The sequence below is a fragment of the Suncus etruscus genome, chromosome 10 (genome assembly GCF_024139225.1).
Source record: "Suncus etruscus isolate mSunEtr1 chromosome 10, mSunEtr1.pri.cur, whole genome shotgun sequence".
NCBI lineage: Eukaryota > Metazoa > Chordata > Mammalia > Eulipotyphla > Soricidae > Suncus > Suncus etruscus.
The window spans coordinates 80388776-80406976 of record NC_064857.1 but is presented as its reverse complement, the minus strand read 5'-3'; the positions used below and the strand labels follow the sequence as shown (position 1 = coordinate 80406976).

Genomic DNA, 18201 nt, shown 5'->3' with positions numbered 1-18201 from the left:
CCTGAGACTCAGTCCCAGGCATGATCCCTGAGCACAGAGCCAGGAGTAGCCCAAGCACAGCTAGGTGTATGTGGTTATGGTCTACATTCCCACCCCCACTCCCCAGAGGGGAAAGAAGACCTTTAATCATCTTTTCCATAGTTCCTATCCAGCCCCTGGCTACTGCTTACTTACAACTTACAACTACTGTTCTTCATCTCAAGGACATAATGCTCACATCAGATACTAGGGTGTGATTCAGAGGACGCAACCCCAGAGAGTACAAGAGCCTGTAGCCAGCACTGCAGCAACCTGACACAAGTCTACACTCACCTTCTGTATCCTCATGGGAATGATGGAAATAGAAAAGGCCAATGTTGGGCCCGGAGAGATAGCACAGCGGCGTTTGCCTTGCAAGCAGCTGATCCAGGACCAAAGGTGGTTGGTTTGAATCCCGGTGTCCCATATGGTCCCCCGTGCCTGCCAGGAGCTATTTCTGAGCAGACAGCCAGGAGTAACCCCTGAGCAATGCCGGGTGTGGCCCAAAAACCAAAAAAAAAAAAAAAAAAAAAAAGAAAAAAAAAGAAAAAAAAAGAAAAGGCCAATGTTTGGACTGGAGAGATAGCACAGCAGTAGGGCATTTGCCTTGCAAGTGGCCAACCCAGGACCGAGGGTGGTTTGAATCCCAGCATCCCATATGGTCCCCTGAGCTTGCCAGGGGCGATTTCTGAGTGCAGAGCCAGGAGTAACCCCTGAGCATCACCTGGAGTAACCCCTGAGCATTGCCAGATAGGTAGGAAGGAAGGAAGGAAGGAAGGAAGGAAGGAAGGAAGGAAGGAAGGAAGGAAGGAAGAAAGGAAGGAAGGAAGGAAGGAAGGAAGGAAGGAAGGAAGGAAGGAAGGAAGGAAGGAAGGAAGGAAGGAAGGAAGGAAGGAAGGAAGGAAGGAAGGGAAAGAAAAAAATAAAAGGCCAATATTAAGGAAATCAAGAAACCAAAACCATGCTTGCTTCGGCAGCACATATAATAAAATTGGAACAATACAGAGAAGATTAGCATGGCCCCTGTGCAAGGATGACACGCAAATTCGCGAGGCATTCCATATTTAAAAAAAAAAAAGAAACCAATACTCAAAAATAAATAAATAAATAAATAAAACAACCCTAATTTAATATACTTTTTTTCAAGGTAAGAAACATCAAGAGTTCGTCAGAATGGTCAAAGAAACTCTTCAAGTTAACAGCAAATTAAACATTCAAAAAGTGATCTCAGGGGCTAGAGTGATAGCACAGTGAGTAGGGTTCTTGCCTTGCATGGGGACCATGGGGATGGCCCAGGTTAGATCTACAGAATTCCATATGGTCCTCTGAGCATCATCAGGAGTAATTCTTGAGTGCAAGCTAGTAGTGAATGCTGAACATTGCTGAGTGTGGCCCCCAAACCCAAAATAATAAGAACTAAAAAAGAACTCAGGGAGTGGAGAGATGGTGCTATAAGATGCTTGCTTAAAGGCAGCTAAATCTACTTTAAAGGCAGCCAAATCCCAAACCCTGCCAGGATGAACCCTGAGCCCAAAGTCAGAAATAGGTTGTGAGCACCATCACTTATGAACCAACACTTCTCACCATGGAACCAACCACCAGAGCGAGGCTCAGAGCACTAATGCAGTGAGTAGCTTAGAGTGCCCGCCTTGTAGACACATGGTTATATGGTCCATGGGCACCCAGCAGGATCCCAGTGAGAGGGGGAACCCCAACAACTCAGTCTCCAATGCTCAGGCTGTTCTGTTACAGACTTTCTGGGTCATCCTTCCAGGCCCACTTGAAGATATTTATAAATATGACCTGAATAACTTTCCTAGCCGCAATACCTGTCAGGGCTTACTGAACCCTCAGCTTGTTGGCTTTCGTTCTCATTCAGATGGTTCTCAGGGACTTTGGGTTCTTGCTCTAATGGTACTTCTGCTGGCCACGCCTTTCCAGGACCATCTATCTCCCTAGCTGCCCACCTCTAATCCTTTGTTATGGATCTACTGTCCCTACGAAAGGTCCCCTCCACCACCTCACTCCCTGGTTCACTCCTGAATTGGCCCTCTTTATTAAAAATTCGGCTTCTTGGGGCCAAAGCGATAGCGAAGCAGTAGGGCATTTGCCTTGCACAGGGCTGATCCAGGAAGGACCTGGGTTTGATCCCTGGTGTCCCATATGGTCCCCGAGCCAGGAGCGATTTCTGAGCACACAGCCAGGAGTAACCCCTTGAGCGTCACCAGGTAGGCCCCAAAACAAAACAAAACAAAAAAAGAAATTTGGCTTCTTGTGGGACAGGTTTCCATCTACACTGCTGGCTTTAAACGGGGGGAGGGGACGCGAGTGTCTAAAGAAACAGAAGTGGCTCATTTCCTTGCTGGAAGAGAGAACAAGGGATTCCGCATCTTTGTAACTGGAGCTGCTGCTTCACAGGGACCCTCAGGAGGGGATGGATACAGGGAAGGCGGGACTTTGTGTGGGTTAATGAGCTGGTCCCATAAGTTGAAAGCACCACTGCCAATAAAACACCAGTTACTGTCTCTCTGATTTGAGTCCACTGACCAGTAGGAAACAACTTGGCAAGACAGATGAAACCTGGTTGTTAAAAGGCTCAGAACTGTTTAGGTGTAGCACAGGATGCTAAAAGAGAGTAGTCACTCATTCAATGCTGCATTTCTCAGCTAGCTCCAAACATTAAAGGGGGGGGGGGGGAGGTGTGTGTGACGCATCTCAGAATTACACTGCACAGTCTTGACCCCAGACAGAGCAGCGCAGGTGAGAGATTACAAGTGATTCTGATGTGTGACAATAATTAATTGCGCCTGCACTGTTATTAAATAAACATGCCAAGTAATTTCATTTCTGGGTTAACAAGCACAGTTAAGGACAGTCGCATTTTAGTATATGTCAGATATTCAAAAGATTGCTTTGTTGTATTAATAGACCGAGAAAGTCAACCATAAACACTTAAATAGCAGAAGAACCTCTTAGAACTGTCAAAGCACGAATTAACCTGCCTTTCTAATTTGCAAAGTATCGTGTCTTATGACTGTGATCTCCAAATTCACATTTCAGAAATTCAAATAACCTGCAAACAAATTAAGGGGGAAATGTAGGCTTAACCTTACCTTATGCCAATGGAAACATCTAAAAATCTGATGAGCAAGTAAGCTCTAATGGTTTCACATTCTGCATTTATAAATATTCTCATTAGGAATCTTAAAATTTTTCAAAAATCCATAAAAATTGTAGGAAAAGAGACAGGGCTAAATTCACAATACAATTTGTTTCCAGAAATTAAATCAGCTCAGGAAAGAGTTGAATTTCTACCATATTATGAGTAAGATTACTGTTTGGGGTACAGGGTGGGAGTCTTATTTGGAGAAACTAAAGTGCCATTTATAAAATATTTGCAGCTTTGACTATAATCAACTATAATAATAAGATACCAGACTCAAAAAATTCTTTTCATTTAAACCTCTTTTGTAATACTACTTTTTAATAACCCTCATAATAGCTGAATTAAAGGACCCTAACAGAAATCATTCATCCCACATAAAACAAACATTGCCTTTTCTTCTTAGCTTTGTTTTACAAGCTACATTATTTCCAGATGACGCTGGAGGGGGACTATGGTTTCAAGAATTAGATGCTTAAATAGACAGCTGCTTTCTATTTGCCATGTAAATCAAGGATATATCAAAGAAAATTCCAATAGTAGACTTCTTTTCTTCCTAACAGGAACTAAGACTCAGGCAGAGAGAAAAGGAAAAACAATAAAAATTTGAGCAAACAATTTTTAAATAAAAATTCCTTTTTAAAGTTAAGAAATGTGAGGGATCCCAGGAAAAAGTCTTTTTTTAATATACTGGCTCTGCATATTAGCAGGTAAGAATCTTTTCACTATGTTGGGAAGAGGCAAAAAAATTATGATCACTAGTTTTTACAAATCTATCACACATTTCTACTGACTTTAATATGGCTGGGCTTTTTTCCCCTGTATTCTTTAAACTTCACTTAGAAAGTTAATTAATCATTGCCAGACTTCAATGCAAATACACCCAATTTCCTTTTATAAGCTAGAGGAAGAAATATAAAAGTTAAGTATTTTTAATGACATTTAAAAATATCCCTAATTTTCTACCTTACTTCATAAGAAGGTACAGAATAAAGCCTTCTTTCTTGGATTAAAGAGAAGAACAATATTTTCCCCTCAAGTGAGGTGTGATTTTAAAGAATGCAACAATTAAAAAAAAAAAAAACAAGATGGAACCTTCTAACTTAACATAACTTAAAACTGTCTGCGATGCACCGCAAGGACTTTAGTTCAGGGCTTCCAAAGCCAATTTATAATAATATAATAATTATTAATTAATATCATTAATAAAATAATAAATAATATAATAAACCAAGAAATGGGTCTGATTATGTTAATTCAGGGCCTGGTTCTTAATTGGCGGGTGGAGGGGGGCCTGGGTAGGAGTGGGAAACTGACCTGGGAAGTGGTTGCCACCAAAGTCACAGGGTTTAGTTCTGGCTTCTCCAGCCTTATTTATTTCTAAATTATGAAAGTAAATATAAAGACCTTGATGAAAATTTCATGATTCTCCATAGATAACGAGTTGATTGTTAGAGCAGAGAAGACAAAGGTTTATTTGGAATAGACTGAGGTTCTCAAAAATAAATGTGAGAAACTACTTTAAAAGAGAGGGCTCAAGGCTCGAGAGAGCAGGAGGGAAGGAAGGAACTTGCCTTCTTGCAAGTGGCTGTGACCATGGTTCAAAACTTGGCATTGCAAATGTTCCCTGAAAACAGCCAGGGGTCACTCCTGATTAAGTCCAACTCCCACCTCCTCTCAAAAAGACCAGCACATATCCTAAGGGCAGAGGATGCAAATTGGAAGCACCCTCTGTTGGTCAAAGTTGGAACAACCAAGTCCCCCCAAATCACAATAGGACTAGATTATAAAACAAAGAGGAAAATCAGTGTCCAAGCCATCTGACATAAACAAATACATAGGGTGAAATGGTAGTTTCCTATCTTCCCCGGAAGAAAAATTCTGCTAATAAATACAGAAGGAATGACACAAATTGGAAACTGAATATATGTTGCAGACTTCAATGATGCTAAATTGTGTGGTTAAAAACAAACAAACTCAGAAAAAGAATACTGACATTGTCTTGAAGAGTAGCTCCAAAATATATGGTAGTGGGGCCAGAAAGGTAGCACAAGGAGTAAAGCATTTGCCTTGCATATGGCCAACCTGGCCAAATCCCTGGCACTGCACAGGGTGCCCTGAGTGCAAAACTCTGAGTACTGCCAGGAGTGATGTCCCCTCCCTGCAAAAACAAACAAAACCCCCCCAAAAATCAACAAAATAGACAGTAAGTGCCTGTGAGAATTTGCAGGTTCACGTGAAGAACAGTGGCAGACTTTGCATCAGTGAAGGCACCGGGGAGCCCAAGAATCACTGGAAACACACAACATTATGTCTCCCCAGTGCCACACACTATGGGGGCACGCATCCCAACCCCCCTCACACACCTGCTTGTGCCTCTAGTAATGTTGAACCCATCAGTCAAATCATAAGAAAACACCAGGCAGGCCTGCAGCTCACCACTTTAAAAAATGCTCCCAGCTCAGGTTTCAACTCTAGTCCAAGTAAACCACCGCTGAGCTTTTCCCTGATTTACTCTTCACACAATCCACAATTCACAAAAACAGTGGTATCTTCTAAGCTGCATTTTTGCTGTTTTCTTTTCCTAGATGGCCTCTGAGATGCCCCCTCTATTGGTGCTTGCCATCTCTTTTTTCACCTCTCCCACTCTGCTAAACAGAAAGCTCACAAACGCTGAGGTCACATTACCCCAACTACAATGAAAGCTCAACAGAAAATTAAAAAAAAAAAAAACAAACAAACATCATGACACGTGCAAGATAGGTAAGCTATCACGAGTTACAGCCTAGCAGGACTCTGTAAGTCAATACACAACTGAAAATGTTGGGAAATTTATGGAAATTTCTAACCATCATTAAGAAATAGAACTAGTATATAGCTTACCCAAAGAGGTGAAAAAATATTTTAAAAAATCAACTGTAAATAATTTAATCAAAAGTTAGACAAATATAATTCATAATATAAAATAATAAATTTAAACTTAATATATAATAAATTGGTGATTAAAAGCTAATTACCTCAGTTAAAAGTATTTCCAAACTAGATTAAGTACAAAAACAAAAAACAAAAAACAAAGATTCAGTGAGCATCCCATATGGCCCTAGAGCCCTGATGGGTGGGACTCAAAACAAAACAAAAAAAAAAAAAAATAAGACAGACACAGAAAGAGAAAGAGTGAGGAATGGCATTTTATACTTAGCTAATAAAGGCATAAACATCGTACATTAACAAAGGGCTAAAGATAATTTTCATTACCCTATCCAAAACAATTAAGAATTTGACTCCCAAATCTGATTTGATGAACGTTCTTAAATAACGTGAATGGCAGCCACACATTCCAACAAACTGAGGCAGACAGGCAAACAGACAGACATCAGTGGGGTCTTCTTTGATTCACAAGAGCCATTTTCACCCTAGGTCAGTGTGCCCGAGGGAAAGAAAAGCACCAGGAAAATAAAGTGAAGGGGGAGGGTAGGTGGGTAAAAATCCTCCAATTAAAAGTTATTGTCATATGATATGCAATTTGGTTAGAATACACCATATTTATGAAGTAACCACATGTCTAAAAGCAGATTTAGGGGCTGAGAGATAGCATGGAGGTAGGGCATTTGCCTTGCATGCAGAAGGACGGTGGTTCAAATCCGGCATCCAATATGGAGCTATTGAGTTGAACATGAGTTATATAATATATTCCAATGTTCATAAGAACTCAGGGTGGTAATGAAAGCAGTCAAGACATGAGTAAATAAATTTCAAATGCGTCGCTTTGCTTGTTATAAAATTACTGTTCAAGATTATAAATAGATTGAATGGGAAACTGCTCAGCCTGTTCTGTTTAAATAAAAAAAATTCTGGGTTCAGGTGGACTCTTAGTGGTCCTCAGGCTTCCTCCCTCCCTCTGTACTCCAGGGGGGAGGTGCATGGGGAGGAGGGTGGGCAGACATCTGGCTTCCGGTTTCCTTCTTGATTCTGGAGACCAGCTCTTGCCAGGTATGGGGTTTGGGGAGGCCCCATACCGGAGGACTTCTCCCTGGCCTGGGGAGTGCTGGGAGGCTTGGCAGGCCCCCAGCCATCCTTGTCTTTTTCCCCTGACTCCAGGCCTTCCTTGGGTGCCAGCTCAGATGGCCAGAACTGGGTTCAGGTGGACTCTTAGTGGTCCTCAGGCTTCCTCCCTCCCTACACTAATGGGAATGCACTTTGGGAGGAGGGCAGGCCATTCTAGTAGCACTGGTTTATGTTGGGACAGTCACTGGAATTTTTTTTCTCCTTGTTTTCCTATTGATAGTATTGTATGCATATATTTATATATTCATAACATCCATCTTGTATTGTGACCTTGATACTGCCCTACAAATCTCATTTCTAATATTTTACTGTCTCAGTCCCAACCCTTATTTCCTCCCATATTCCCATGTAGGTGCGGCTCATGACATGAAGCTCACCACATAGATTGATAAGTGAAGTTAGAGAAATAACTACACTGAAAACTATCATAATGTGAATGAATGAGGAAAAAAGAAAGCCTGTCTCGAGTACAGGTGTGGGTGGGGTGGGGAGTGGGTAGATCTGGGAAATTGGTGGTGGGACTCCTGCACTGGTGAAGGGGGGTGTTCTTAACATAACTGTAATCATACAACTACAATTATATTTGTAATCATGGTGTTTAAATAAAGATAATTTATAAAAATAAATAAATAAATAAATAAATAAAAATTCAACTACCCTTGAAAACTCCAGGTATGCTGTTTTGTGACTGACAACTCCAGAGAAGGTTTGGAGCCTCTCCCACGATTCAGTACTTCCAGAAGCCCCTGATCCAGAACCTTCCACTATATCTGTGCAAGCACTCAACACCATGGACTGATATAACTCTGGAATGAGAGGCCCAAGTAGCAGGAAAAACTCATGGGCATACTTGCCTAGCAGCTTATAACACTTCAGAGGGCCCCACAAACTACTGGTGTAGCCATATAAGCTCATCAGCCCAGCTCCACAGAGTCTCAAAGTCCTGTACAACCCCATAACTTTTTTTAAAGTGTATCACATATTTTTACACATACAGATATACATGAATTCATACAAGTATGAGAATAATAGAGCATGAACATGAGCTCATTTGGGATCAAATCTAGGTAGGCATTGACATATATGTCACCTACTCCAGTGTTTTTCAACCATTTTTGCACAAAGACACACTTTTTTTCATGGAAAAAAAAAACACACTAGGAACACCACCATTAGAAAATGTTAAAAAAAAAAAAAAATGGGGCCTGTGAGGTGGCACTAGAGGTAAGGTGTCTGCCTTGCAACCATCCCATATGGCCCCCCCAAGCTAGGGGCAATTTCTGAGCGCTTAGCCTGGAGTAACCCCTGAGCATCAAATGGGTGTGGCCCGAAAAACCAAAAAAAAAAAAAAAAAAGTTTAAAAATAATTAACTCTGTGCCTATATTGACTATATGTAAAATAATTCTCTTGAATAGGAATCAAATAAACACAAATAATTTTTTTTTGGTGGGGTGTCACACCTGGCAGCACTTAGGGGTTCCTCTAGGCTCTACACTCAGAAATCGCTTCTGGCAGGCTCGGGGACTATATGGGATGTCGGGATTCGAATCAACGTCCTTCTGCATGCAAGGCAAGTGCCCTACCTCCATGCTATCTCTCCAGCCCCCACAAAGAAACTATTTTATAATTACTTTATTATAAAATAATAAAGTATTTTATAATTGTTCATATTTCTTTTAACTTACTCAGTGTGAAACCTGGGCCTGTTTGGCTGAGCACAAAGTTGATATTCTAGCAGGAATCAAAGAAATATACACACACGTAGCTCTTTGTCAACAGCTCTCAGTCTCTGTTTTTAGTTTTTTATAGCAATCAGTCTTGGAAAGCTCATCTCACACAGATATGTAGTGAAAAATGGGAGCAATGTCAAAATAGCTTTGTTTGCCAGAACGAGGAACTCTTTGGCAGTATCCAACCAAAACTGTCCAAAGGTAGATCAGCAAATCTTAGCTTGAAACCACGATCTTGTCTCAGTTCAGTTAGTTCCTCCTGCTCCTGTAAAGCCATGTCCTTTCCACCAACTGATGCTGAGCTATCAGGGTCCCTAACCTAGTCAAGGCATTCAGTGGAGACTGAAGAGAAATAAAATGGGAAGTTCTCCTCAAGAGCTTTTAAATGTTTCACTATTATCTCACACAGTGCAGCAGTGTAAACACCTTGCGGTTGCTTTGGTGAGCGTGAACATTTCAAGATTGCCACTTTCCCTGGGTTGATGCCAGAGTTGCACCTTTGAATGAAATCCATTTATTTTATCTGTTTTTTTTTTGGTTTTTGGGCCACACCCAGCGGTGCTCAGGGGTGACTCCTGGCTGTCTGCTCAGAAATAGCTCCTGGCAGGCACGGGGACCATAAGGGACACCGGGATTCGAACCAACCACCTTAGGTCCTGGATCGGCTGCTTGCAAGGCAAACACCGCTGTGCTATCTCAAGGGCCCTATTTTATCTGTATTTGTAAGCAGGTTTTCATTTCTGCCTTGCATTCGTGTGTTTAGTTCATTCAGATGACGAAAAATATCTGTCAGGTATGCCAGCCTTGCACACCACTCATCACTTGCAAGTAGCTTTGCATAATCTGACCTCTCATTTGTCAGAAGCATTTAAGTACCTCCTGCAGCTCAGATACACAAACCAAGACCTTGCCATGCGACAACCACTGGAGGTGGACCTTCATATGAAACAGCAAGAAGAACATGAAAAATTACCTAGACTCCTTTTTTACTAGAAAATGTTTCAACAATTTAAATTTTTAAAAATCGCACAGATGATTTAATGGTTTAAAGTTTAAGACATTTTAAATTTTAGGACACCTGTCAGAGTTTACAGAGGTATAAACTTGGGGCTTCACCATTATTAATAAATTAGTAAGGATTTTAGCTCTTCTTCCCTTTTTGTTTTGGGGCCATACCCAGCAGTGTTTTGGGGCTACTCCAGCTCAGTGCTCAGGGGAGCATCACACAGTGCCAGGAACTGAACCAGGATCTCCGACATGCAAAGCTTGTGTTTGGCTCATTTTATGGTTCAGTGTACTCCTTCCTTCAAAAAATTGAATCTAAACACAACAAATTCAAGTCTTCAATGTGAATTCGATTTTATCCTGGTGAAGAACACTACAAAACAATCAGCATTTTTGTATGTGTGTGTACAATCGTGACATACACTTTTTCTTACATGTTTTTCATTGTTGCTACTGTTATTGGGAAGACAGACCTGGACAAACTCAGGGCCCCTGGGGTACTGAGAATAAATTCAGGCCTGCTCATACTAGAAATCGGAGCTAAAACAATGAAAACGCATTAGGGCCTGTTCTCTAGACTTTAGTCCCCCAGCAAACAACTAACTGCTCACTTGTAGCTCTGGACCCTCCACTGTACACAGAAGCTCAGACCATAAACACTGTTGCTATTTACACTCTGGTCTGGCTCCCTGCACTTTTGGATTAGGGTCTTCTTGACTTTTGCCTTTGCCATTTTGAGTTTGTCCTTTGGAAAGACTCAAAAGTGCTTTGAAGATCAAAGAGCAATGCAACTTGGTTCCTCAGAGTTCCATGTAGAAAATAAATCTCATCTGAAAAGAGTTGTTAAGATGGATTGCTAGGAATTAAGAGAAGCAACATTTCTCTAACATTGTGACACACTTCGTCATTTTTTTTTCATTTTCCCCAACTTAATTTTTTAATTAATATCTAATTTAAGCATCATGATTACAAACATGTTTGTAGTTGGGTTTCAGTTATAAAAAAATCAAACACCCCCCCTTCACCAGCTCAATATTCCCACAAGTTTATAAAGCAACTCTAAACACCCCAAAGACAATAGAGATGAGGGCTGGAAGGATCAGCCCATGATATGAAGCCTACCATAAAGAGTGGTGAGTGCAGTTAGAGAAATACTTATGCTAACAACTATCATGACAATGGTAGTGAAATAGAATGCCTGTCTCAAATACAGGTAAAGATTGGGGGAGGAGAGAGTTGGGGGCAGTGGTGGTAGGAAGATTGCATTGGTGAAGGGGGGGGGTTCTTTTTTACAAGTGAAATAATTTTATGATTTTATGATTGAAACCCAACATCAAACAAAAAATCTTAAAGATAAGCAATTCTGAAAAAAAAAAAAAAAAAAAAAAAAGGGGCTCTTGAGATAGCACAGCGGTGTTTGCCTTGCAAGCAGCCGATCCAGGACCAAAGGTGGTTGGTTCGAATCCCGGTGTCCCATATGGTCCCCCCGTGCCTGCCAGGAGCTATTTCTGAGCAGACAGCCAGGAGTAACCCCTGAGCACTGCCAGGTGTGGCCCCAAAACCAAAATAAATAAATAAATAGATAGATAAATAAATAAATAAAATAAAAAGATAAGCAATTCTTTTTTTTTTGGGGGGGGCCATACCCGGCAGCACTCGGGGGTTTTTCCCAGCTCTATGCTCAGTAGTCGCTCCTGGCAGGCTTGGGGAAGCATATGGGATGCCAGAATTCAAACTACCATCCTTCTGCATGCACGCCTTACTTCCATGCTATCTCTCTGGCCCAAAGATAAGCAATTCTAAACCCAACTACTAACATATTGGTAACTATGGTGCCTAAATAAAAGTATTTAAAAATAATAAAATAAAAATCAACTCTTAGCAGTTGTGATTATGTTTTATTTCTTGTATCTAGATTCTGTTTCTAGGGCTAAACTAGTTAGAGGTTTATTGTTGTTATTATTATTGTTATTATTAAAAGCTGGTTAAAAATCTCCTTTTACTAATTTCCTGGCCCATTAGTTACCATACTGAATTTTATAAAGCTCTAAGAGAAAGATAACAGAGCACAGCCCTATGCACAAAGTTTCACATGCTTTCCCGAACCCCTCAAAGCCTGTGGTGCTCCTTGTCCTCATAACTAGAGTTTTTGTTCCCTGTAAGTTTCCTGAGCTATTCAGACAAACATGGTTGTACTGAAATGCTAATACTAATGTTTTTATGGTTTGTGATTTGCTTCCAGTGTTGTTGCTATGTTGTTGTGAACTTTACAACCAAATGAAGATAAACATTTTCTTTATAAACTGGGAAACCTCTAGATAGAGAGAAAGAGAGAGAGAGTGCTCTATAAACTAGAGTAAAAAGAAAAACATAATCATTATTTTTTTAAGCACTTATACAGACTCTGCTAAAAGTACACATCAGGGAATCCACTGCAACATTAAAGACCCTTTCATTTTCTTTCCATCCTTTACAAACAAATGGACCAAAGCATTAGTCCAAGACACAGGATTTTATGTGGTTACTGGCAAAAACACTTAGGCAAAATTTCTGGGGAAGTAAAAAGGGAGGGACATATTTTATTTTCCCAGTTAGTGGCCAATTTGAAAGGATGACAATGAGAATACAGTTTCAATGCACAAGTCACTTATACAAAATGTTTTGGGCAGGAGAATGAATGGCCAAGGGAACACTTGCTATCAGGGATAGAAGAACCAACAGCGGGGACAGTGCGTGCTTCTGAGCCTGTGCCTGTTTACTTCCATCACATTTTAGATCACTGGCAGGACTGATTCACAGCAACCGTCACTACAGATGAACCAAGTCACCCTCCCTCCTTCAGTGATGTCTGAAAAAAAGAGCAGTATTCAGGTTTTTTTTGTTTTGTTTTGTTTTTGTTTTTGGTTTTGGTTTTTGGGCCACACCCGGCGGTGCTCAGGGGTCAATCCTGGCTGTCTGCTCAGAAATAGCTCCCGGCAGGCACGGGGGACCATATGAGACACCGGGATTCGAACCAACCACCTTTGGTCCTGGATCGGCTGCTTGCAAGGCAAACGCCGCTGTGCTATCTCTCTGGGCCCAGTATTCAGGTTTGTGAACCCATTTAGGAAATGCTGTGACTGGTATAGTCAGATAGATAATGGGGCCAGAGTGACAGAACAGTGGGTAGGGTACTTGTCCTGCAACTGACTGTTGCAGACTCAATCCCTGGCTCCCATAAGGTCCCCCAAGCACTTCCAGGAGTAATTCCTAAGCACAGAGTCAGGAAGGAGTAACCTCTGAGCAAAGTTGGGTATGGCCCAATAACCCCCTTCCACTCAATAAAGATAGAAGGCTGATTGACACAAATGTTAAAGGATGGCCCATCAATGACAGATTCCAAATAGAAGTTCCTAAAGATAATAGACTCTTTATATTTTATTTTTAGCTAAGTGAAAATTTCATGCAAAACTCTAAGAATAAAAAAGTTTAATAATAGAATTCATAATCTGTTATGACTTCAACTGTCCTTTTAATGCCCAATCAACTCCATGCTTGGTAAATTCTAAATACTGCCCATTGGGGCCAGAGTGGTGGCACAAGTGGTAGGGCGTTTGCCTTGCATGGGCTGACCTAGGACGGACAGCGGTTTGATCCCCTGGCATCCCATATGGTCCCCCAAACCAGGGGCAATTTCTGAGTGCATAGTCAGGAGTAATCCCAGAGCATCACTGGGTGTGGACCAAAAACCAAAAATAAAACTAAAAATAGGGGCCGGAGAGATAGCATGGAGGTAAGGCGTTTGCCTTTCATGCAGGAGGTCATCGGTTCGAATCCCAGCGCCCCATATGGTCCCCCGTGCCTGCCAGGAGCAATTTCTGAGCCTAGAGCCAGGAATAAGCCCTGAGCACTGCCGGGTGTGACCCAAAAAAAGCCACAAAAAAAAAAAAAAAACCCTAAAAATATTGCCCCTTTTTTGTTTGTTTGTTTGTTTGTTTGTTTGTTTCTAGGCCACATCTGATTGGTACTCATGGCTTATTCTTCGCTTTGTACTCAGAAATTATTCCTAGTGAATTCAGGGGAGCATATGAGATGGCAGGGACTGAACCCAGTCAGCCATTTACAAAGCAAACATACTATCACTCTGACCACAATATTGTCCATTTAAAAAATTATAAATCCATTTCTAGTGCTAGTATGATATTAAGCAGGATTATAGGGGCCAGAATAACAGCACAGCAGGTAGCCTGTTTGCCTTACCCAATGTTGACCTGGGTTTGATCCCCAGAATCCCATAAAGTTCCCTGAGCCTGCCAGGATTAACTTCTGAGAGCAGAACCAAGAGTAACCCGAACGCTGCCAGGTATGGCCAAAAAACAAAACAAAACAAAACAAAAAAACAAAAAAGAGGGCTACAGGTAGGTGCCCTATGTTGAGAGATGGGGGACAGTAGATTATCAAACCTAACTCAGTTTTTTTTCCTTTGGGAGATGTGAAAGAGAAAGCCCATGTAAATCAAAAAGGTAATTATGTGAAAATAAGAAGACAGAGGTCAGAGAGAGAACAGCAGGTAGGGCACTTGCTTCGCATGGTCCTTGGCACCCCATTTGGTTACCCAAGCCCCACTAAGAGTGACTCCTGAATCTAGAGCCAAGAGCAAGCTCTCAGTGCTGCTAGAATGTGGCCCAAAAATCAGACCAAAGAAAACAACAAAACATTTAAAGACAAACATGAATTCCCATACCACTCTGGCCCAGATGGACAGAAATAAATGAACAATTCTGAAGGGCAAAAAGAAAAGAAGGGAGAGGGAGGGAAGAGAGAGAGAGAGAGAGAGAGAGAGAGAGAGAGAGAGAGAGAGAGAGAGAGAGAGAGAGATGAGGGAGAGAGAGGGAGTGTTTGGGGGTGGACTAGGGACTATGGGGACTATGTCCATACCTGACAGTGTTAGGTGCTATTCCCTGCTTTGTGTTCAAGAGTGGTCCCTGGTGTTTTTGGGAGACCATATGCAATTTTGGGAATTGACATGGGGCTTGAAGCATGCAAGGCAAGCGCCTTAGCCTTTGCACTACCGCTTTGGCCTCATTTTTTTTTTTTTTTGGCAAGTAAAGTAATTACTTTGGAAATTGGGATGACAAGTCATAACTTCACATAGCTAACAGCCTGTTCCAGACTGTTGCTTATATGCAGAGAGGAAGTGGAGCAGTGCTGGACAGGCTGCTGGTGCACACAGCTGCTCCTTTAAATCAGCAGCTAGGATCTAGAAGGGTCTGCTGCCAGGCTTTAATCAACACAGAGAAGTGACCCCAAAAAGTAAAAATCGGGGCTGGAGTGATAGCACAGCAGTAGGACATTTGCCTTGCAGCGGGCTAACCCAGGACAGACCCCGGTTCGATCCCCTGCATCCCATACGTTTCCCCACAGCCTGCCAGGAGGGGTTTCTGAGCACAGAGCCAGAAGTAACCCTTTAGTGCTGCCAGGTGTAGCCCAAATGCCCTTCCCCACAAAACAAAATCACCGGGAACAAGTGAAACAATTCTTGCTGGCTGATACACATCACTACTACCACCTCTCAGATTGAAAAACTTCTCATACCATTTCCACACTGCAGCTGTCTCCTGGTATACCTAATTCAGCAAGGTTATTCTTACAATGGAATGAAAACTTGGGTGTTGATGGCTTGTGGCGTCCCCCATCCAAGCTACATTCTAAAACTGAAGAAATGCCACCAAGCTTGGCCTGACTTTGAGGAAACACATCCGATCACCTTCTTGCAATTACCGAGCAGCTCATCTTTGGGCTGCTCCTGTTCATCTTCCTCCCACAGCCAGGCTGACTGGGTCCACCTTGAGAGTGGACGGGACAGAGGGAGAAGGCGGGGACTGATTGCTGCTGACCAGCAGACTCGTCATAGCCTGACCTGAGCACAAGCAATGACCGGCTCCTTCCCAGGCACCAGAACTGGGACTGCAGGACTCCACATGGGGCCAAACAGCAGAGAGCAAAAGAGCAAAAGAAAACCTAAACGTTCGTGTGGGAGAGATGGTGAGGGGGTAGCTCAGAAGGGAGGGGAGGGGAGGGGAAGAAATAGGAGGAGAAGAGATGAGAGGTGGGGAGAGGAGAGGGGAGGGGAGGGGAGGGGAGGAGAGGAGAGGACAGGGAAGGGGAGGGGAGGGGAATGGAGGGGAGGGGAGGGGAGGAAAAGAGAGGGGAAGAGAAGAAGAGAGGGGAGAGAAGAGGAGAGGAGAAGGGAGGAGAAGGGAGGAGAAGAGAGGGGAAGAGAGGAGAGGGGAGAGAAGAAGAGGAGAAGGGAGGAGAGGAGATAGGAGAGGAGGGAGAGGAGAGGGGAGGGGAAAGGAAGGGAGGGAAGGAGGGGGGAAGGGAGGGGAAGGGAGGGAAGAAGAAGGGAAGAAAGAGGAGGGGAGAGGAGAGAAAGGGAACAGAGGGGAGGGGAGGGGAGGAGATGGGAGGGGAGAGGAGAGAGACACCATGGTGGACAGACAGACGGACGGACGGACGGACTGACTGACTGAATGACTGTCTGACTGACTGTCTTGGAACCAATGACCTCCCGGCCAGGTCTTCGGTCTCCGAAACACCCAGGCACACTTCTCCTGCACCCACCAACCCTCCTTTTGGCCAATTCCCTGTTCTTTGTATCCAATTCAAGTACATTTCCTGACTAAGGTAATAAGATTAGTCATTGTGGATGATTAATAATTACAGCTTTACTCGACTCTCTTCAATCGCCTGTTAATAAGTCTCTGAAAAATTTCCCCTTGATTCAAGATGTCACTATTTTTATTTGCACAATGGAGCTTTCGCAGGCACCAAGATCACAGTCACTTCTTGAGGCTGGGGGATACTGCTATTAACGAACTTGGCAAAGCAAAGGGAAAGATCTTTTTTCTCATATATGTATTTACAGTTTTTAATTTTATGCATATGTTTACAAAAATAAAATGACAATTGAAAGCGGTTACTATTTTAGGAGTGTTAACAACATTACTGGTTTTTGTCTTACATTTTTTGAAATAAGTTATTTTTCTTTTATTTTTTAATGTTATTAAGGAACTGTGATTTATGAAGTTATTCATAATTAAGTTGTAGACATAAAATGTCCCAGCATCAATTTGCCAACCAGTGTCAACTTTCCTCCACTCCACTGAGTTCCTGGGCTCCTTCCCACTCCCATGAAAGGAAAATCTTATTGACAACATACGGTCACTACTTACATAATCCGGTAGAGGAACATCATTGGAGCTCAAGGAACCTCTCAAGGACTGTGTGGCTTGTTCCAGTACTTTGTTGTGTTTTTTGGACAGCAAGGAAAACAGACTGCAAAGCAGACAAACAAAAACGGTCAAGTTCAATCATATTAATGAGAAGCAAGTGTCTCCTTTCCCTGATCTTGTTTTTTTTTTTTTTTTTTTTTTTTTGGTTTTTGGGTCACACCCGGCAGCACTCAGGGGCTACTCCTGGCTCTATGCTCAGAAATCGCTCCTGGCAGGCTCAGGGGACCATATGGGACGCCGGGATTTGAACCATGGACCTTCTGCATGAAAGGTAAACGCCCTACCTCCATGCTATCTCTCTGGCCCCTCCTTTCCCTGATCTTATGGGGAAATCTACAGTTCTACAAAATGTCACTTGTTATAAAATACACTTGTAAATGCCTATTGTTCATCCTGTGTTAACAGCAAGAGGAACATTACTGCTGATGCATCAAACAATTAATAAAAACATGGTATTTGACAGATGATAACTTTATTTCAAATGTGGCGGATTTTCAGAGATCCACAGTTGTAAGAACAGAGAGACGTAGAAAGAGATCAAGTAAACCTAGATTTTGCAATGGCTTAAGAGAAAAGCATCAATTACAAGTTATCTAAAATTATATCAATTTTCGGGGCCGGGCGGTGGCGCTGGAGGTAAGGTGCCTGCCTTGCCTGCGCTAGCCTAGGACGGACCGCGGTTCGATCCCCCGGCGTCCCATATGGTCTCCCAAGAAGCCAGGAGCAACTTCTGAGCGCATAGCCAGGAGTAACCCCTGAGCGTCACAGGGTGTGGCCCAAAAACCAAAAAAAAAAAAAAAAAAAAAATTATATCAATTTTCTTATCTTTTTATAAGTAAGTTTGATTAGGTGATTTTGCTAGTCTAATATAGTTAGAATTATAGCTTTATATTCTTTTTTTTTTTTGAGGGACACACCTGGCAATGCTCAGGGGTTACTCCTGGC

The 18201-nt window shown here is 42.3% G+C and overlaps 1 protein-coding gene and 1 non-coding gene across 3 annotated transcripts in view; one reads left to right on the top strand and one right to left on the bottom strand.

The window, feature by feature from the left end:
- The window catches only part of DYM (dymeclin), a 340760-nt gene that overhangs the window by 113475 nt on the left and 209084 nt on the right, over positions 1–18201 (bottom strand). For both annotated transcript variants that reach the window (XM_049781531.1, XM_049781532.1), the window contains one exon: positions 17197–17299. In XM_049781531.1, the coding sequence (XP_049637488.1) occupies positions 17197–17299 (103 nt within the window). The remainder of the gene's footprint in view (positions 1–17196; positions 17300–18201) is intronic.
- Positions 980–1086, top strand: LOC126021515 (U6 spliceosomal RNA). Its single transcript, XR_007500026.1, has one exon. It is a non-coding gene; the product is annotated as a U6 spliceosomal RNA (small nuclear RNA).